This window comes from Nuphar pumila, chromosome 1 (genome assembly GCF_984573655.1).
Source record: "Nuphar pumila chromosome 1, dmNupPumi1.hap1.1, whole genome shotgun sequence".
NCBI lineage: Eukaryota > Viridiplantae > Streptophyta > Magnoliopsida > Nymphaeales > Nymphaeaceae > Nuphar > Nuphar pumila.
The window spans coordinates 9,388,247-9,410,631 of record NC_143249.1 but is presented as its reverse complement, the minus strand read 5'-3'; the positions used below and the strand labels follow the sequence as shown (position 1 = coordinate 9,410,631).

The following is a 22,385-nucleotide window of genomic DNA, read 5'->3' as shown; positions in this document are numbered from 1 at the left end:
CTTATTCTTTCTATCCATTTTGTTTCTGTAACAGGTTCATCTCACAGGATCCGAATTACTTCATTAAGCATGAATAAGTTAATTTTACTAGTTTCTTTCATAAAAAATGCTTAACTCCATGAATGGGGTGGGTGGGGAGAAACTGATATGCTTCATATAAACTGGAACCAGGGATAATAAAAGCCCACCTTACAACAATTAGCCAAAACTACTGAATGCCTAAGCGCATAAGGACCAGCAAAGCCCAACTTTCCAACCAAAAAGAGAAGTATATCCAATGAAAGCTGAGATAGAGACACTTCAATCTGTTGGTGCATCAGAAACCCAGTCAGAAGGTAAAGCTCATAGAACTAAATGTTTACATAGAAATATTGAAGTTATTTTCATGTAACAAGTCATTACCTTTCTGATCCTCCAATAAAAGTGAAACGAAACACCCTTCTTTATAACCTCTAAGCTGGTACTAGATCGACAGAATGTGCAAATTTCAACAGGTGAAATAACCTCCCTCCTGCATTTTTATTAAGTTCACACTTAATCCAGGCAGTTTTTTCTCCTAACCACTGCAATAAAGCATAGAAAAGACAAAGATAAAACATAAGATAATGACCAACTTTACTTACCAGATATTACTAGAACAATCATAGTTCTCCATCATGGTTATGAAATTGGCTATCAATCTGGTCTTAGAATATAAAATTTGTACAACAGATTGAACATTATCAATGCAAACACGAAGAAGCGGAACACTGTCATTTGCATCTGAAACTTCATGGAGAATAGTCAAAGCAACTTTATCAATCAAGATATTCACATGAGGAACATCGATATCCTGCACTGAATTCCTTTGAGTATCACTATCAGAAGTATCACTCAAGTTGGCACTGGGAGCCTCAGATAAGGTGACTCTCTGCATCCTAGGAGAAGTGGAAAAAATCTTCATTTTGAAAAGGTTACCCGGTTTCATGACAAACTCTGGAAGCCCATCCACGAAAGCTACTGCAAAGTCACTCTTGCAATTCAAAAGGTAGAAAGTGCTTCTCATAAAATGATAGTATGATTCAAGTTCATCATTTCCCTCACAAGTTGCAGGCTTATATGGAATAGCTTTCCAAAGTGACCCACCCTTATCATCAGTACCAGATATATCAACAAAGATAGATCCTGGTTTAAAATTCACACGCAATGGTTCCCCCATGGCGTTCTTTGCATGCAAGGATATCAAGGAAAAACATGAAATTGATGAGAACCCCTTCCTCTGACTGCAATAGTGTACCTAAACAATGAATTGAAAACAATAAACCTTGAGACTTAGACAAGTACTGTTAAAATGTATATATATATATATATGTGTGTGTGTGTGTGTGTGTGTGTGTGTGTGTGTGTGTATATATATATATGTATGTACATACAATATGTATATGTACACATATATGTATTTAGCATACATATAATATATATATAGTAGAGTGTGATTAGGATATAAAATGTTTCTTTTTTATTTATCTCTTTTTATTTTTGTATTTTTAATGCCCTTCAAGGGGCATTTTTGTAGGCATCGACTGACACACCGATGTCAGTCGATACCTACAAAAAGAGGCACAAAATCCTACCTGTCCGGTGTTCTAAAGGTGGTTGTCATGAATTGGATGCAGTCACGCACCCTTCGTCACTGTGAAAGGAGGCCGGCATCGTCAGTGCCGCCGCACACAGAGGAGAGGTCGAAGAGGAGGAGACGAAGGATGTACCAGAGAGAGCGTGTGAGGAGATGTGGCACTGGTGCAATCGCACGCAGGGAGGGCAGAGACGAGAGGGAGCCGAGAGAGGTGGAACGAGAGAAAGAGAGCGTGAAAGGGGACTAAATAGGGAGGGTGGCCCCGAAACGGAAGGACCCCCCCCCCGGCGGCTGCGCATCCCTCCTCCTCAAACCTCCTCTCTCATCGCGTTAGGGTTCAGAAATGAACCCTTACGCTCGTTTTATCGGGTGTGAGGGGTTTTGTTGTTGTTTTTTCTTCATGACTTCATTTTAACGTACCAACGAGTACGGGTTTGGTTCGACCGAACCCGTGATCCATTTTGGTTTGGATCCACTCTCAGCCTATCTGGATCCATGGATGGATCCGGATCTTCTTTTAGATTTTTAGGGTGTTAATATTTATAATTTTGAATAGAGATCCAAATTGAATTACTATGGGTCCAATTAAGCAAAACTAGATCCGCCCCAGGATCCAAAACATTATAAAATTTTCGGTACGATTTCGAATAGAGTACCATGGATCCAAAAGTAAATATTTACTTGGGCATTATGGTTTCCAATGTGCAATCTCCATTAAAATTTCAAAATATCCAGTCCGAGATCCAATTAGAAATTTAATTGGGCCCTTACCATAATTAAATCTCTAAAGTCTAGGATCCAAACGAAGTAGTGTGGATCCAAAAATCGCATAGGCTAATACGGATCCCCATAAGGTGTTATAGGTCCGATATAGAAGTTTTCTTATTAAGAATCTGATTAAAACTTCGTTGATCCGCTTCATTCATTTTGAGTCCAATATCAAATTTGATCATGATAATGAGAATCCAATACCAGAGATCCAATCCATTTGACCAAAATTTATTATTAAATATTCAAATTAAGGTTCGTGATCCGATATCCAAATCCAAAAGGGAATATCAAAAATCCAAACATGATATTATGAATCCAATGTTGAAGATCCAAACAACATATCCAATATCCGAATACAAATAACACATACAATAAATAAAAATATTCTTGTACCAGTTCAAGGACATAAATTTCAAGTTTATTTATCGGATAAAATTCACGGGTCTTACAATCAATGTCTTATCTTCCGAAATGAGGCGGCATATAGGTATGCATATAATTCCCCGGTCTAGATACAGCTAAAACGAAATCATCTTCGTTCTTTGAAGTATGCTTTTTTAGCCTATTCTCTTTTATAGTTAATTCCTCAATAGTGTTAACAATAGAGAGAACTTTTCATCTACGTAGAAGGGCCGATTTAGTGGTTTCAAATTCCGGCCTCAAATCATTCACAAATTGGTAAAAGTTTTTCATATCAAGTTGCTTTTGGCAAAGCTCGATATCTTCGGGACACTGCCACTTTGGTTCAAGAAGAGCCAACTCTTCTCAAAGTTCGGACAACTCATTATAGTATTATCTAATACTTTTGTCACCTTGGGTTATGGTTTGCACATTGTCTTGTACATTGTACACATGTGCAATATCTTTAAAGGAATACATATTTTTAAGGTACTTCCAAGACTTATTGGCATGCTCAAACTTTGCAAGACTAGAGCATTTTTTTATATCTACACTATTAATTAGCCAAGACATGATCTTGGCATGCTAGATCCTCCATTCTTTCCATTTTTTTCTCCTATGTGGCTAATGTCTTAGTCTTCTCTCCTTCCATGACATGTACTTCTTTCTCATTTTTTATTTTTGTGAGAATTAGTTTTGGTTTTGAATCGGAACAATCTACTAAACCCCACAACCCTATTCCCCAAATGTGGTGCTTCATAATTGAAGCCCACATTACATAATTGGTATCATTTAGTTTTATGGGCATGATGATGATTTTACCATTGCCATTCATTCTTACAAGGGTGAGAGAGAGAAAGAAGATTAGAGAGAAAAAGAAAGAAAAGGGAAGAAAAAAAAAAGGAAAAAAATGAGAAAGAACAAAAGCACAATCACAGTTTCACGATCTTTGAGTAGAGTCAACGATCTCTTTGAGCCAACGAACCACCCTTTTCTTCAACTATATAAACACAAAAATACTTGAATCACCGAAAAGGAGAAGAGACAACTTCTTGCTTCAATGGCACTGAAGTCGAGGCTACAACTTTCCAAGATCCAAGAGCTTGCTAGCTCTGATACCATGTAATGAAACAAAGACCAACAAAAGCACAAATACTTACAAGTGTCTATTAAAGACACATTAACCACAACCCACAAAAAGGCACAAATGAGAATATTGAAGAGTAAAATAATAAACTTTATTTAATTCCCATAAAATGCTTAAAAAGCATTGATACAAATATATGGGAATCATCCCTATTTATACACATGAGAGGGAGGAAGAAATGGGCCTTGAAGAGGCTCAAATAGAGTCGTAAGAGCTAGTCCAACGGCTCTATTTGTAGATGTTGGACTAGTTCCAATGGCTCTTAAACTAGTCAACAACAAAGTGTTGACTAGTTTGAGTCTAGCTCAGAATGAACAAGACAAACTAAAAGAGAAAAATAAAATAAAGAAAAAGGAAAAATATATAAATATCCATATATTATATATGTGTATATAATACGTGTATACACATTAGTATGTACACAGTGTATATAAATAAATATATATATTACATATATATATCATATGCATAACTATATATATACACTTTTTAACACCCGTACCCTGGTGATATAGAATGTGGGTGTTAAGATAAATGTATCCTTGGTATATGTATGTGTATATATATACGTATATGTACATGAATATATATATAGCATGAACATATATATTTATATATATTATATATTATATATTATATATAATATATATTTAGCTTAGTCTAGGTTGACTAAGCCATTGGACAACCTAGGTTGACTATGTTCTAGTCGTTAGAGGCCAGTCCAACGGCTAGATTTCTAGCCGTTGGACTAGCTCTAGCGGATAAAAGGGAATCTCTCTTCCCTTCTAACTCTTCTCACTTCTCTCCTTTTTTGCCTATATATATGGGTGGGTGGGTGACTTTGTAAGTGAGAGAGTGATGATTAGTTTTCTAGGTCTGAGTGTTTTGAGTGTTGTAGTGAGGTTCTTTTGTAATTTTTTATTTCTTTTGTATTATTTGAATTTCATACTTAATGAAATTGTTCATTTTTAAGTCTAGTATTCTATGGGTATTTTCATTATAAATGTGTGTTTAACTACATTGTATTCTTGGCTCATGAGACGTGTTCCGGAGTGCATTAGGATCTGTACCATTTCGTGACATGGTATCAAAGCGAGGCATTGAGGTCTTGAGAAAGATTCGTATTAATGGATGGTATGAATTTAAGAATTTTGTATTCTGATATGTATCTGGCTTTTCTATTTTCATATGTGTAATGACCCCAACTTATCCTCGTGAAAAGTGACATTTTTTTTAAACAATTGCGAAAACAAAACCCAAGGATTAGGGGTCTCACAGATTTAATAAGAGATAGTGCACTGAATCAATGAAGAAATGATCAACTTTATTAATCAATAGAATAAATGTCATATCAGCTAAAATAATCAAATAGTTTGTCATAAGGAGCCACTATGTGAAGAACCCAGAACATGCCACGCTAATCTCGCAAGCTCGAGCTAGCAAGTCACCCCATCACTAAGCTCCTAATCCTGTAAAACAGTTTTTAAAAATGGGGTAAGAACCAAAGTTCCTTGTACAAATTCCTCTAAAAATCCAAACAGCAATGAAATAACATAAACAAAATTCTTGCATAATTTCAGAGGAACATAACAACAATTTTCGTAATCAACTTATCATTCAAGCATTTAAAACAAGTATCATGCAATAACCAATATCATATGAGACAAAATAAGTATGAATGAATGATTCAATGCACATGCATGAACTAATGTAGAACAGTAAAGATGCATGATTCAATGCACATGCATGAATAACTTATTAAGTTATTTATCAGAATTGCTTTTGTATACATGTTCTTATTAAATGCACACAATTTTAGTTTTCACTTTTCCTTAAACCCACGGATACTCAAAATGGGCACAAGTTCCCCAAGTCCAATTTAAGTTCTCAGTTGTAGTTTAACACAATTTGTATTTTATTACTGGACACCATATTTGTTCCTCGACCGATATCAGGAATCATCACCATACATCAGAACATTAAAAATCAACATCTAATGTCGAGAAATCAACATCCACTTACGCCAATTTTTTGGTATACCAATAACTTCAGTTGAGTCAACAACAACACCCTCAGGCAAAGTGGCTGAATCTCCCTAAAACTGTGGCTGGGAGGTGAAGCATAATATCGGGTTCAGGGGCACAATCGCACACGGAGTTTTAGTATCCTCACAGTTTTCTCAAAACCGCCATCCAAGATTCTCACACTGTGAAAAGGACATCAAGGAAGAGAATATTTACATTGTTTGGTCACTTTTATCTTTTTAAACAAATTCAGGTTCTTTACATAAGAACCGTTTTGCAAATCAACATGCAAAACCAAATTTGGGCCCCAGCCTGCACAATATAACAGTGCAATTAATTTTGGAAAGCCAATAATTCCATAAACAAATTTTGCAATACATAAATTTAAATCAACAACATTAAAGCAACACATGCTCCTGGCCCACATGGCCTAGAGTGGTTCACATCTGACCACAAAAGAGTCTCAGGGTGATTTATGCATCTTCTTGCAAAATCTCAGTGAATATACAACACTTGTTTCAAAACATGTCTGCAATGCACATTCAATCACACAACAAGAATGCACATGAAACCAATTTGCATACGCATGCGAACAGATGCTTGCAACACACATTATCATGATCAAATTCATGCATAAACTCTCAATCATGCACATGATCATATTTATGTAAACATCAAAATAAATTCAGAATTTTGATGTGTATGATATGCACATTTACAACATAATATTTGAATGCATAAACATGCACAATTAAATCCAACACATCTAAAGCACCCTGCAGTCTACATGAATGCAGGTTTGAACATAGCTACACTGTTCAGAAAAAATAGCATACCAAACACTGTCAATCTGATCAAACTCTATGTGCCACAAACAATTAAAATCTGATCAAATTGCACAAGAGTCTAGAAAGGGCAAATCTGGTCCAGATTTAACCAGACCGAGCACCAACCGACAAGCCATACTTATGCTGCATTACATGAGCAGCAGCATGCTGTTGACAGCATGTTGCCATTGGGCAGAGACATGTTGTTGGCAACATGTTGTTGCAGCAACATGTGGACAGCGGACAGTGTTGCACAAAAATGTGCAGCACTACCATGCCCTACAAGAGTCCACATTAACACATAAGTACAACATATTTTTCAATGTTTATTTCAATCCAAAATGGCAGCGTCATTTAACATGACAGCATAAACAAAGTTCCAACATAGTGCTGACGGCAGTCAATCATCACATCAAAACTGATTTGATGCCAATCCATATGACAGCATCAAACAGTTATGATATCCAACATAACATTGATAAAAGAGGGCATAAACAGCCTGCTAATAACCCTCACAGAAGTCAGATTTATGAACTCAGGCAATAGCAACAATAAATTTAGGAAATCAGCATTAACGACAAGCATAAACAGATTTTTTTTTCTTCTTTATCAACAGACAACTGATTCACCTATATACAAAATTCTGAACAGTCCTCACACAGGGAGAGTTCATGTGGTCAAATCAGATTTGATTTCCAAAAATCAAATCTGATGACAAACACATATTAATGACAGTCGGCCAGAAATCAATTTTGACATAATCTGATCAAATCTGATGTCCGCCAATGATATGACAAAAAAAAACATGAGTTCAATAACAATCCACAAGTGTAGTTTATCAAATCAGATTATCAGTCAACAAGATCAATCCATAAGCAGTTTGATAACTTCTCAAAAAAAAAATATTTACAGCAGTCAACATGTTGACATCAAAAACTGTTTTGATGTTAATCCAAATGACAGCATCAAGATAGTCATGATGTCAACCAACATACACCAAAATTGAGATAAGTGATCTCATCATATGTTTGATCACAACCAACCAAAACAGTCTTGAACCAGAAATCGACAGGGCAACATATATATATATATAGCAAGGAACAACTACATGCAAAAATAGCCAGCATGTTTACATATGTCTATATTCTCTTGAACATGAGTGATTAGAACAGGTCTATGCCAAAATCGGCAGGGACAAAATTTATATTTATATTTATATTTATGTATATTATATATATATATACAGCATAAAAAAAGGATTAGATGAAAGAATCGACAAGATGTATGTAAACCGGAGAATACATGATATTAAGCCCATGTTTAAACATAAAAATCGTTGGCATGCTTACATCATCTAGGGATATACAAAAATCGTGATTCAAAACATAGGTTTAAACATGACTTTAGAAATCAGATTTTATTTTCACCTAAACCCATTTCTCCCAGTTCGAATCTAGAGAGAAACTCGTACCTTGGTCAAACGTAGAAAAGAATCGGAAAAACGATGGACGTTCGAGGAGAAATCTGAATTTCTTCCTCTCTTCTTCTTCTTCTTCTTCTTTTTCCTTTCTTTTTTCCCTCTTTTCTCGCTCTCCCACGAGTTGGGCTCCTTCTCTCTCTAGAATCACGATTCTAGAGAGGGGGGGGAATCCATCCCCTTTTATATAGTTTCTAAAAATTTCATTTTTCTTATTTTTTTTATCTCTAACTACCCTCTTTTCTAGAGGACTCTGTCATAGAGGGTAGAGTTCTAGCAAAGGTAGAACTCTACCTCTCTAACCACTCTCCTTTATTATCTTTTTATTATTTTTATATTATTTAATTTTCTTTTATTAAAGGTTTATCTAGAGGGGGACGTCCCCTTTAGAGAACCCATTTAGGTAGAGTTTTACTTCATGTAAAAATCCAACTTATCTATTAAATAAATTTGAAATTTATTTAATTATTTTATTTTATTAATTATTTAATATTTAATTATTAAATAATTTATTCTAAGAATATTCCAGAGGGTGTCGCCCCCCCTCTGGAAGTCCTCCCATATCAGAGTTCTACTCAATTTAACCTTTAATTTCATTTTAAAGTTTTAAATTGGTTATATTTGGATTTCATATTCATATCTAGATCCAAGATCCAAATCTGTCCAAAATTCATATGGATCCAACCTAGACCAGATCCTAGTTAATATGGGTCATGAACTGGGTCCATATCCATATCAACTTGGATCAAACGAATCGGATCCAGTCTAATCCAATCCAAAAAAGGAAAAAATAGAGGCGAGTCATTTTTTTAAAAACGCGATTTCGGGCCAGCCGTAACTAGAGGTGGCAATCGGGTCGGGTTGGCGGGTCGACCCGGTGGGTTGGCGGGTCAGCATACCTCAACCTGAACCCAACCTGTTTATTAAACAGGTCGGCTGTGGCAAACACGAACCCGACCCGTTTATTAAACGGGTAACCCGAAACGACCTGCCAACCTGTTTAATAAACGGGTTGGGTCGAGTAAACGGGTTGGCGAGCGGGTTGGCGAGTTGACCAGCCCGTCTAACCCGTTTATTAAACGGGTCAGCCGGGTTGGCGGGTTGGCATACCCCTAACACGAACCCGACCCGTTTAATAAACGGGTTAGGCGGATCGACCCGTTTATTAAACGGGTTCGTTTTTGCCAAACCCGAACTCGCATAAGAGGCGGGTTGGCGGGTCGTGTCAGGTTACCCCTAACCATAACCCGATTTTGGAAAGACGAAGCACCAATGTTCTCAAAATTAAGAGACGCATCTAACGGTATACTTACCTGATTTTTGCCTCTGAATTTTGCTTGATTTTAAAGGTTAAAACAAAAAAAAATACAAATATTAATCGTCTCATCTTGGACTTATCAGGGGGCTCTGAGTCACGCCCAGACCCAGCTGAACTCACCTATATTTAAGGTTATTTTCCATGATTTTTATTAATTTCATAAAATACTTAGCCAAAATTTCAATCTTCGAATTTAAAAAGCCATGGAAAAACACACGATATTACAATATGTATGGTAAGTGTTTGTAAAAAGGGTTATGCTAAAATTAAATGTTTTTGAAATATGTGGTGCAGTAAAAAATTATATTTTGCAAAATATGTGGTTTCTTAAAATCTTATTTGTTTCATGTTTTTGCAAAATACTAAATTTCATGTTTGAATGTCTCTTAACGTATATGTGGACTATCCTTTGGGCTTCTTTTTTGTGATGTGATCAAGCATAAAGATTAAAAAGATGTATTGTGTGGTCCTTTTTTTAATATAGATGTGTTTTCTATGTTCTTATAAGGTCTTTTTATTATCATGTGAATGTGTTGTTTCATGGAATTTTGAGTGATATTGTTCTATTAAGTAAGACTATTTTCAAATGACTTGTGTTGGATTAAGGCATCTTTAGGTATATACCTCAAATAGTCTTTATCGAAGAGCATAAGCATGACTAGTTATCATATACTTAAATCTGCTTTTTTGTGCTTATCTTAGTGGTTTCTTTCTTATGTATTGATATCTTATATCATGCATCTTGGATATTGTATTTTCATTGCATTATGAGAAAAATCTCATGTTTAATGTGAGATCATATGTGGGTTCATGGTTATGTATGTTATTAAAATCTCTATGAGTTTTTTAGAACATTTTATCAATAATGTCAACATTTTTATGTTTATGCATAGCTCATAGTTGGCTCTTGGTATCTCGCCCACTAGTGGTTTTGTATTTGTGTGATTGTGCACTTAACTCTTTTGGAATCTCTATATGTTGTCTTCAATTGCCTCATGTTAGATTTAGATCTAAAAGATTATATATGTTATTCTTGTTTATTTAGTGAGATTTATTAGATCTATTGTATGAGATGTGCCTTAGTGCACTTGTTTCTTAAGTAATGGACTTGTGATCTTTTTAAAGATTCTCAAGCATCGTAAGTTGCATGCTTATTTACTTATTCAAATTTGTAAAAATTGTCATAAGACATCTATGTTGCATTGCATTTGATTGCATTGATTGACATAATGATTGTGCATCTAATTGCACTAATTCTTATGATAAGGTTTTCATCTAACTTATTGGACTTGATTTGCAACTTGTTTTTTCAAATCGGTTATTTGATATGAACCCACCTATTTAGAAATTGATTTCCGTGAGAATTTATTGACTTCAAATGGCATTGATTTTGTCTATCACAGAATTTTATATGATACCATTTCTCTTGGCCTTGTTGTTGGGTCAGGGTTTGTCATTGAGGTGAGTTATGTATGTACCTCATGTCATCCTATCAATCTAGATTCTCAAGAAGTGTTGTCACTTGTCTTGGGTCTCGTTGATGGTCGATTGGCCTCTAAACTCATTATTATCGGTATTCTGAGTTAGCCGTTGAAGTGAGTTATGTGTGCACCTCAAATTATCTAATCAATATGCAATTATCAAAGTTTATGAGTGTCGTGTTGACACCAGTCTTGGATCTGATTGATAGTTGATTGGCCTCTGGATCCATATATGCTTTCGTTGATTCAGAGATGTTTGTTGGGGTGAGTTGTGTGCACCTCGTTTTATGATAGTTTACATTGTCTATGGTTTAGCTCTAACTGATAGTTTTTGATCTCTGAATCCGAGTGTATTTTGTTATATGAACATTGTTATTATGAATGCTTGTAACTCTGTTTATCTGTTATGGCTATCTATCTTTTGAAATCATGGTGTTTCGAAAGATGGTTAAAATTGATATTCTTATTGATAACATTAATGTGTTTTTCATTACAAGATTTCTTACCTCGAGTGTCTTCTCCTTGTTATGCCTCGTATCTAAGTGTCATTATATGTAGACAAGAGATGTTTGTTCACACCTTCGTGTGTGTTTTTAGCCCATTGGTAGCATTGTGATTATACTCTTGTTCTAGTAGTTGATATACTCATGTTGAGTGTCATATGTAGACAAGAGATAGATAATAACACTTTCGTGTGTTTGTTTAGCCCATAAGTGACATTGTAATTATACTCTTGTTTTAGTAGTTGATACTCATGTTGAGTGTCATTATATGTAGACAATAAATATTTATTCACACTTTTATGTGTTTGTTTAGCTCATAAGTGGCATTAAGATAATACGCTCGTTCTAGTAGCTGATACTCCTTTTAAGTGTCATTATATGTAGACACAAGATATTTTATTCACTTTTGTGTCTGTTTTTAGCCCATAAGTGGTATTCAGATTATGCTCTTGTTTTAGTCGTTGATACACTTGATTTTTTAGGATTGGAGGTCTAGTGAGGTGATTGCTTGTGGTGGTCAAAACTAGTGTTTTAATTTTCGACATTCATTCATTATGATGTATGAGATTTTTTAATTTCTACATAATTTTTCCTACACTTATTTGCTCTTTTATCAGAAATGGTTGAAATATTTTCATGCATTTTGAATTATGCTTTAGTTGGATGAGTTATTTCATAATTGATTGTCTTGCATAATTTATATAAGTTTATGCTTTTTTAAGCATATATTCAATAAATAATATATTTTTTTACTTGTTTGTGTTGCCCCACGCTTGGACTTGTATGTGTTTTTGCACTTTGTTTTAATTCTGCATACTTCATTACATGCTTTTCTAAGTATTTCACTAGTGAAATCTCTTATGTGTATGCCCATAGTGGCTATTATGTGCATCTAATTGCTCTTGAAATTGTCTTCACCTTGTATTACTTTTTGGTAAAACTGGTGTTTGTGCACTCCTATTGTATTTGAGTAGATCCTTGTTAGAATCCTGGTTTGAATTTTCACCTGTTTCTAAGCATGTGTTCTTGAAACATTGTTTATTATTATCTCTTAAAATTGATCCATGAATGACTTTCCTTGTTGCATGTTTGATACTGCTTCCAAAAAATGTAATTAATCCTTTAGGCATTGGACTAGCTCCAACGGCTAGAAGGGAATCTCTCTTCCTGCTCTTTTGTAATTTTTCATTTCTTTTGTATTATTTGAATTTCATACTTAATAAAATTGTTTATTTTTAAGTCTTGTGTTCAATGGGTATTTTCATTATGAATGTGTATTTAACTACATTGTATTGTTGGCTCATGAGACACATTCTGAAATGCATTGGGATGCATACCATTTCGTGACAATAGGCCTCCGCCATGTAGAATAATCTTAAAGGAAAGAAGCTTTGTGGATATATGATGGGCCCTATTCCCAAACCTTAACTTTTGCTAACCAAGAAAGAAAGAATAACAAATTAAAATTCTTGAAGGAAATGATCGTGCCAAAGTCATTAGTGAGTATCAATCCAAAGTGAAAGATTAGGAGCAACCATGCAAAAATTCTTGCATGGTTTATGAACAATGTTGACATAAAAATGTGTCAGCATTGTTAAGTTTAGAAACGCCAATGAAGTATGGTCATTTATGAAGGGTATATATACCCAAAAAGATCTTGCAAAGCAATATTTTTTGCAAAAAAATATAAGAACTACCAAGGAAGGAGACATGAGTGTCCATGACTTTTTAGTTTTCTATCTCCTCTATGGGATGAGTTGGCACTATTGGAGCCAAAATAGGCTGTCATTGAAATGTACAGCTTAGGTGCCAACAAATTGAAAGAGAGCAATTCTTTCAATTCTTGTATAGTCTTCGACCCGAATATGAGCAAGTGAGATATTCCTTTCTTCATAGATCTACTCATCTTCCTCTAGAGGATGCCATCACATAGGTAGTTAGTTGCCACAAAGGCACCATAGTTTAACGGGTTCCATTTATTTTGCTAATTAGCAACATATACAATAAATCTTCACATATAAGACCAAACCAACTAGCAAGAAAAAGAATGCTTACCATACTTTTTCCAATAAGATCTTGACCAATCTATAATAAAAAATTATCCTTATCAAAATAAAGATGATAACCAAAGCATAGATGTTGGTACCAGTAAATGATCCATCAGAACTTCTCAAGCCATATTTTAGAATCATCCCTTGATTGATTTTGTCCTTCTCCAGCACAAATGTCTCATATGTAAATGTGGGTGTGTGCATGCATGCGTGGTTGATGATTTTTAAGCCTCAGGCAAGGCTGCAAGTAGCAAGATTACACAAATCATGGAGGCTCCAGGTCTCTCTCTCTCTCTCTCTCTCTCTCTCTCTCTCTCACACACACACACACACACACACATATACATATATATATATATATATATATATATATATATATATATATATATATATATATGTAGAGAGAGAGAGAGAGACGCTCACTTGAATATTGTAAGATACATGTACAACTACTTATTAGACAAAACATCAAAAGCATATGAGGAGAGGTAGACATACCCTAAAAAGAGCCCTTTCTCCAACAAGAGAATAATGGACTGCTCCAACTAAGTGATGTTTATTTTCTATTGACTCAACTGTCAAGTACATATGCTGATCAAGATCTTTGATGGCAACAATTAGTCCTGCCAAAATCAAACTTCAGCTTTCTACTTTCTCGCACAGAAATAACAAAACATGACAGGTAATTAACCGTTACAATGAATATCTTAGAAAAATGACTACTTAGAAATCCAATTACCACTGGAAGTCATATCTTCTAGAATATCATCCCCTCTCTGAATTGTCTTATTGGCCTCTTCTTTGGAGACCTGATTTGAGTTTTGGGAGGAAATATTGTGCATATCCTCAATCAGAGATAAAAGAAACTGCAATGACGAAAAAAGTAAAAGTAAGACATGCGCTACAACATACAACCTTAAGAATTCACTCATACGGAATGGGAAGTGCTTAGTCCAACATTCATGTTATTCCATATATTTTTATAAACATGCATGAGTCGACAGAACTGAGTATATTTTTCATAGTTCACACCACATGCATGCAAGAGCAGAATCTGAGCAACTATAATCCAAAGAAAAAGATTGATAGAGCTTATATACACACACACACACATGCAAGTGATACACTTCTAGACATTTGCACCTGTACTTTGAAGCCAATGTCATTGAAGACTTGGATCCTTCGCTTTGTTTCTTTTTGTATTTTCAAACTTTCGGTGTTTACACCGTAAGTTTGAGGAGGGGTGTTAATATATATATATATATATATATATATATATATATATATATAATACAATGAATATCTATATAGATATAATTTTTATTGTAATAAGTAATGCCCATCAGGGGCATTTTATTCTTTTTACTTTTTGTATATAGGTCTGTCCTAAAGGGACAGTTTTGTAATTGTTTTTTGTTTTATACTTTTTTGTAATTGCATTGGTTTTGAGGGCCTTTATGGTCTTTAACCTTAAAGTCATTGGGAGTGCTCCCAACGGCTATAATTATAGCTGTTGGGAGCTCTCAAGGCTTCTTGCCTTTGTTCCCCTTGTGTATAAATAGGGGCTACTTGTCCCCAATTCTTTTAATGTTTTTCCTAAGCATTCTACATTAATAAATGATTATTATTTTATGTCTTTTGTGTTCTTTTGCATGTGTTCATTAATGTTTCTTGTAAACTTGTGTATTTGCCATTGATTGGATTGTGTGTTGCCCCTTTGAGGACTTGTGCTTGTGCACATTTAGGCTCATTGTATGCACTTTGTGCTTGTGTAGTGCCTTAGTGTCTTCGTATTATCCATTAGTGGATTTATATTTGTGCTTGTGCACATTGCATTTTTGCTTTCCGCTTATTTCATCACAAATCCATCTCTTATGTGTATATATATTGTTTTCTTTTATTCTTTAGAATGTATTCTAGGACACATGTATTTTCTTTTTATTGTTCTTTTTTGTATTTTATTTGTATATTATGTAATATACATATATTGTAGATTATATAATATATTATATAATATATTATATATATATATATATATATATATATATTTTGAACTAGCTTTTGAGAGCTAGCCGTTAGGAATGCCTAACGGCCAGCTCTCTCTCTCTCTCTCTCTCTCTCTCTCTCTCTCTCTCTCTCTCTCTCTCTCTCTCTCTCTCTCTCAATTGATTTTGTATATGTATGGGCCTTTGGCCCATCTTTTGGACATGCTTCTCTTAAGCATTCAAATCAATAAAATATTTTTTTACTTGTGTTTTCTTGCCCTTTTAGTGGGCTGTGACTATGCTGCATATTGTGATCTTGTATCAGCCCATAGTGGCTCTTTTGTATTGCCTTTAAGTGGCTTTGCGTTTGTGTGCTCTCTTACAAGCTAAGTCACATGGGTGCGGGTGCGGGTGCGGGTGCGGGGATGCGGTACTTTAAAAAAACTTGGGTGCGGGGGTGCAGGAAGGCAAAAATATAAAAAATTAAATATATATACATAATATATATATATATAATTTTTAAGTTTTAACATTTAACAACAATAACACTAATAAAATAAAAACACAAAAACTTGTTTTTATAATTTTTTGAGTTAAACATAAAGTATAACCACCTTTATGTAATTTTATAAAAGTACAACAGTTTTTTATGAAATTTTAGAAACCAAACCTCAAAAGAACAAATAGCATAGGGTCCTAAAAGTAATAATTGATAATACAATGGACTCTAATAGAAAAAAGCAACTTAAAAAAATATTAAAAAAACTTGTTTTAAGAAAACGAAAGAAGAGTCTCGACCCTTCTTCCTTCTCTTTACTGAAACCCTAAACCTCAGGGTTTCCGCCAGCGACCGCCTTCGTTTTCGCCACCGAGGAGCACCACCCACCGCCGATGATGTCCTCTACCACCACTGAGCAGCGCCACCCAACGCCGATGACGTCCTCTCTCCTCTCGATCCAGCCCAACCACCACCGATCGGATTCCTGCTAGTGTGAGGTGCGCAAAAGATGACTAAAACCCTCTATTTTTTCCTTTATCCTCTGACCCTTACCCCCTCTATTTTTTCGTTTATCCTCTGACCCTTACCCCCTCTATTTTTTTTTTAAATCTACCATCGATCCTACTGTGGTCTGGTGCCAGGGGTTTGTCGGGCACTGTCTTGGGTTTTAGGTAGTTGTGGTCGAGGGGTTTGACCGCCTTCGACCTACCAGAGGCGGCAAAGATGACGCCGATAACGGCTTTGATGCCTATCTCTCTTCTGATTCCCTGCTCTGATAAAAAAATCCCAAGACACACCTGCACAGGGTGCCGCACCGCATCGACGCGGGTGCGGCACCTGGTTGGCCGAATCCCTGTGACATAGCTTACAAGTATGTAACCCATAGCGGCTCTTTTGTATTGCCATAGTGGCTTTGTGTTTGTGTGCTCTCTTACAAGTGTGTAACCCATAGTGGCATTTATATTGTGCACACTCTTGTATTTGATTACAAAAAAGGCACAATGAAGTAACTAGGAAAAAGGGCAGACCAATAAACACTTGGTAAAAACAATAGGCAGATGTGTTAAAGATTGTTGTGTGACCACATTACAGCTTCAAATAGGAAGAAATGGAGAAAATGACGTATAGGTGAGATATGGCTTGATGATGATGATGACAAGAACAAACTCTTGGCAAACATACACTGAAATTACCAAACATCGATCAGACAAATAAGAGAAGGTTCAAGACACATGCATCAACCCACTGGGGATTAAGGGAGAAGGTTCCCGTGAGAAATTAGAATGCATAAAGTTACTCAAATTATTCAAGATACTAACTTCACAAATATTAAAGATAAGCCAAAATCCATCACCTGAATTTCAGATATAGTAATCTTCAAATCAAGACCAGAAACTGAAGCATTGCCACCCCAGCCATCCTTTGGTCCCATAGAACCAAGCACAATCCCCGGTAGTGCTTTGTCAACCATGATTGAAGCAGCCATGTGTTTCAAGATAAAATTTTGACCGTTTAAAGTATAAAAATGTAAACCTTCACCAGTATCCAAGACTTTTCTGTCAGAAAGTGGGCGATCAGAAAAGTTGGTTTCTGAAACTTGAAAACTCTGACTAGGCTGTCCTGAACCAACAATAGTTTCAGTATTATTCAAGATGCTGGAGTGAAAACGAGGAACTTGAGCTCCCATTTCCACATAATCACTGCTTCTATGCCAATGTAGGCCAAGAATGGAAACCCCAGCAAGATCAAAGAAGAAGTTCCTTCTGGAGTTTTTAATTTCATATTTTAATAGGAGGTCAATTTCTACATCAAGCTCATGAGCTCCAACTGCAGGAGAGGTAAAACAATGCTTCAAATGAGTTAAAAAAAAAAGAATTCATCTCAAAAACTATTCCAACTGAAAAATGAATTCAGCATACCAGATGCATCCACTATGACAAACTTTATGGAAATTTGTGATAGCCTTATGGTCAAAGCCTCAAGGGATCGCCATCTACCTTCAACCAAGGCAGTAAATGTATGTGATGATGATGCAAAGGGAGTAGTATCTCCTGGGACATTCTCCCTGTTAAGCTGTACTGGAATGCTTACACTTTGGCTCAGATACTTGGAATTTTGTATTGTTACCGATGGCTTTGCAGGTGAGACTTCTGCCCAGAATGGCATATAAGAGAATAATCTTGAGAAGAACAATTCATACTCCCGCAAACATGAAATATAAACAACCAAAGACTTGGTTTCAAGGAAAAGAAGGCCACCCTGGTAGAACATCATCAAAATTAGATCCTCACACAAACCTCAAGTGAAGATAAAAAAAATGAAGTTCATGCAGGCTTATAATATATGCAAATCCAATACAACCTTAGCATGGAAAAAATTAATAGTTTGAAATTTATTCCATGAAACCTGATAATACCTAGACTTGCATATATGAAACTAAAGAAATGCAAGATCTATCCATAACAAAGCAAAAAACAGGCTAGTAGCTTGAGAATTCGGGGACCAAAAGCTAGCATGTTAGTAGGAAACATGACCAAATCAACAATATACCGGTTGACTGAATTGATTCATGAAAAATGGGTTATCACCATTGTTTTTATTAATTCCCAGTGTTCTTAATTCAACCTTTTAATAGCTTTCAGGCTCTCACAGATCAGCCAAGTCAATAAGGCAAGACCTTTTCCAAGTGCAGATGTTGGTCGCATTTAAATTTCAACAAAAATTAGAGGTGTAGACAACCTAACCTACACCAAAGCCTGGTCTGTTCAAGCTTTGGTTAGAACTCCGAGCACCAGACTCAAGCTTGAACTTGGTTGAATTGAATTCCAGCATCTCATGCTTGAGCAACTCAAGCCAAGTCGTACTTTGAAAAATAACATTCTTTTCAAATGCAAAAGGACGTGTGACCTTCCATATGAAAACACACCATCACCTCTTCATGTTAAAAATGTTATATTGAAAGTTGAAACTCTATGCATATCTAGTTCAGTCCTTTAATGAGCTAAACAAATCTGAGTGTCTCCAATCATGGTAAACTAACTGTAATGCTATGCTCAAGCTTGAATCTTTTATTAAACAAGCAAGTACTTTACTACCCTTACAAGGTGAACCTAAAAATTACTCACGTGCAGTCAAAGCCCAGCTACTCAGAAAGTGGCTCAGATTCTTATCCAACCCTAACAGAAGTTTTTCAACGTTCAAATGAAATTTAGTGGTTTTTTTCTAATTCCAACATGGGTCTAGTTAAACTAATCATTCTATCTTTTATAGTAAGCAATATGATGATAAAGTAGGAAATAAAAAAGCCATGAATGGTTATAGTTTGTGCATCAACATGATGATTAATATGGCATGTATGCAGCACTGCATCCTACACAAGAAACTTAGGTTTCCAAGCCTTTAAAAACAGTATAAAGGTATAAAACTATACTAACCAGTCAAAAAAGTTATATAAAATTCCAAATATGTTAAATGCTGTGCACATATGTAATGAACCCATTTTATCTATATAGATAGGATCGATCATGATGATGACACAGGGTGAAGCTTCCCGATGGCAATGAGGATGAGGATGACGGTGTTTGTATAGGCATAAAGTGATAACTACTGCGATGTTGGAAGTAACATAAATAGAGATGATAAAGTTGTATAACAAAAAAGACAGTGATATTGATGATAAGCCAGTGACGTGATGGCATTAACATAATACTTTGATCAGGAAGAAGCACAAGAGTAATGCTTACCCAATGTTATCAATTGGTCACAAGGGCATCTCATACTAGACATTTAAAAATTTTCAGTTTCTAGTTACAAACCTAGAGAAATATTTAAATGTTAAAAAGAAAGAAAATTAATGTAAAAAACAAGGATTAGATTAATTTACAATAGATTAAAGCAAAACAGAAACACAAATCCAAACAATAATCTCTTTTAATAAGCCTAATCAGGCAGCAATGAACATTGGGCCAGAAACTGTAAAATTATGAACGAAAAGAAGCAAGTTATACAATGATAAATTTGCACAAGTAATATATTCTCGAATTTATCTTGCAACAAGCAAAGGAAATGTTCCATAATCTCTCAGGAATTTCCATTTAGCACTAAGTTTTTTACCTATAGATTCCAAAACTACCTTTACAAAAAAGTCGTTTTACTATAATGATGTGAAAATGGTAAAAAGACACCTATGTTGTTATATCCTCTCACTATTCTAGACAGAAACCATCAGGGAAGTCTACAAAAGACCGTTTTGCCATCCAAAGAAAAGAAAATAGTTAAAGCACAAAAGCCAAAAACTTCATTATTTTTTGTGGGGTTTCCATTGACCTAATATGAGACCTCCAGTTGCAGTAAGATTTATTGTAATATCACGTATTTTCACACTTAGGCATTTTGAGATTTTTTTGAAAATTTGGCTAAGTCTGGTAGAAAAATTGTTGGATGCTCAATTTTTAAATTGATGCCTTTGAGTCTGGGCTTGACCCAGGTCTCATCGACAAGGTCGAAGCGAGCCAATCGAAGCGTGAGAAAAAGTTTTGTTTTTTACCTTTAAATTCAAGCGAAATTCAGGTTATTTTCGAGCAAAATTCGAAATTTGATATTCGTGTAATATGTCGTTGGATGCGTCTTGAAATTCTGAGCGCAACGATCTTTTACTTTTCTAAATTCGGAATACGGTTGGCTCAGAAATCGCATTTTTTCAAAAAATTGAGCAGTTTGTCGAAATGGATTCGGAGTTGGATCGGGTTGGATCTGATGCATATGATCCGAATTATTATGGATTTGGATCTTATTTAAGACCTACTTTAATCTGGATTTAATCTAGATCTTGATCCATTTTTTGTTTTGGGTATGGGCTTGGATTTTTTATCCAGATCCAGATCAAAATCCAATGCCCAACGTTTTTACAAGCTTTAAATTCAGTTAGGGGCTTTAAATTGGGGTTAATTAAGTTTAAAAAGTCTTCCTAGTCAAATTGACTATTTTTGGAAGCTTTTAAACAATTAATAATTAATAAATACAAAAAATAATTATTTAATTATTTAATTTTTATTAATTTCGAGTTTGAAATTATGGCTGATTAGGGTTTCCTAAGATGGGTCCTCATACTTACCTATAAAGAGCTAAGAGGGTTTAAGAAGGACTATCAAAAAAAATATTTGGAAAGTTTTAGAAAAATAAAAAAAAAATTAAGTTTGAAAATTTTGAAAAGAAGGAAGGTGAGAGAGGGTCCCAAGGGGGAAACCCTCCCTCTCCAGCCCATCTAAAGAGGGCTGGAGAAGGGGCCTCTCCCTCACTTTATAAAAAAAAATTTAAAGAAAAGGGGAAAGAAGAAAGAGAAAGAAAGAAAAAGAGAAGAAGAAGAAGGGGGGGAATTCAACCTTCTCCAACCATCAAATCCACCTTCCACATTCATTTTCTTCATCTTAGATTCATGGTACGTGTAATAACCTCAATTTTTTTCATTAATTACCTATGTCACAGGGATTCGGCTAGCAAGACAAGTTTTTCTCTTGTGTTGATCATGTAACATTGTCTTGGGGTTCAGCTTTAACGTGAACCCATCATGATTTTTAGCCTGTCATGTTAACCTCACTGGCAATATTTATATATTTCTTTAGTGTATATAATATGTTAGGATTTTGTCTGTTCATTTTTTTTTCATAAGTGCGTTGTCTTGATTTACTTCAAGGAAACTACTTGATCAGCTACCTGGCCACCAGAGGAACTGAGTTGCAACCTTTTGTTACTGCCTCTCTGATTCAACTGATTTGAACCATTTAATTAATGCACTATCACTACATCCCTAGAAGTTTCATTGAATTATAAAATACTTTCAAAGAATTAACATGTGCAATACATATTAACCTGGAATGGACAACCAGCAATATCTTTGACTTCTGAGGTGGATTAAACATGTACTGAAGTCATAGTTTGCTTTGAGTAGTGAGATGACTCATTCTCATATCATCCACTTATAGCTTCTTGTAGTTTATTTGGCATTAAATTCCCTGGCTTGTCACATCTACGAGAATTAATCATGTCTTTGGTTCCCTGTGTTTGCTTAACTGAAGATCAATATGTTACATCCGTAGGAGTTAATTTTACAATTGGATACACATGTTAAACTCCAGATCATGGTTATGTACTTGTGTGTTGCTTCTAATACATGTTATAAATGAAAGGCTTTGGGGTATTCAATTGATGTAATGTGCTTAATCAAAGTAATGTATAGTTGACCCATATACATGTGCCTAATTTAATAAATGTGTTGTGCACGAGTATAGC

At 35.1% G+C, this 22,385-nt stretch overlaps 1 protein-coding gene across 3 annotated transcripts in view; it reads right to left on the bottom strand.

Annotated features, from left to right (window-relative positions):
• LOC149847908 (vacuolar protein sorting-associated protein, putative (DUF1162)) overlaps nucleotides 1-22,385 on the bottom strand; it is a 197,473-nt gene that overhangs the window by 119,517 nt on the left and 55,571 nt on the right. For all 3 annotated transcript variants that reach the window (XM_090008160.1, XM_090008196.1, XM_090008244.1), the window contains 7 exons: nucleotides 18,017-18,356; nucleotides 17,452-17,924; nucleotides 14,353-14,479; nucleotides 14,112-14,236; nucleotides 624-1,276; nucleotides 403-511; nucleotides 189-305 (listed from right to left, as the gene is read on the bottom strand). In XM_090008160.1, the coding sequence (XP_089864286.1) occupies nucleotides 189-305; nucleotides 403-511; nucleotides 624-1,276; nucleotides 14,112-14,236; nucleotides 14,353-14,479; nucleotides 17,452-17,924; nucleotides 18,017-18,356 (1,944 nt within the window). The remainder of the gene's footprint in view (nucleotides 1-188; nucleotides 306-402; nucleotides 512-623; nucleotides 1,277-14,111; nucleotides 14,237-14,352; nucleotides 14,480-17,451; nucleotides 17,925-18,016; nucleotides 18,357-22,385) is intronic.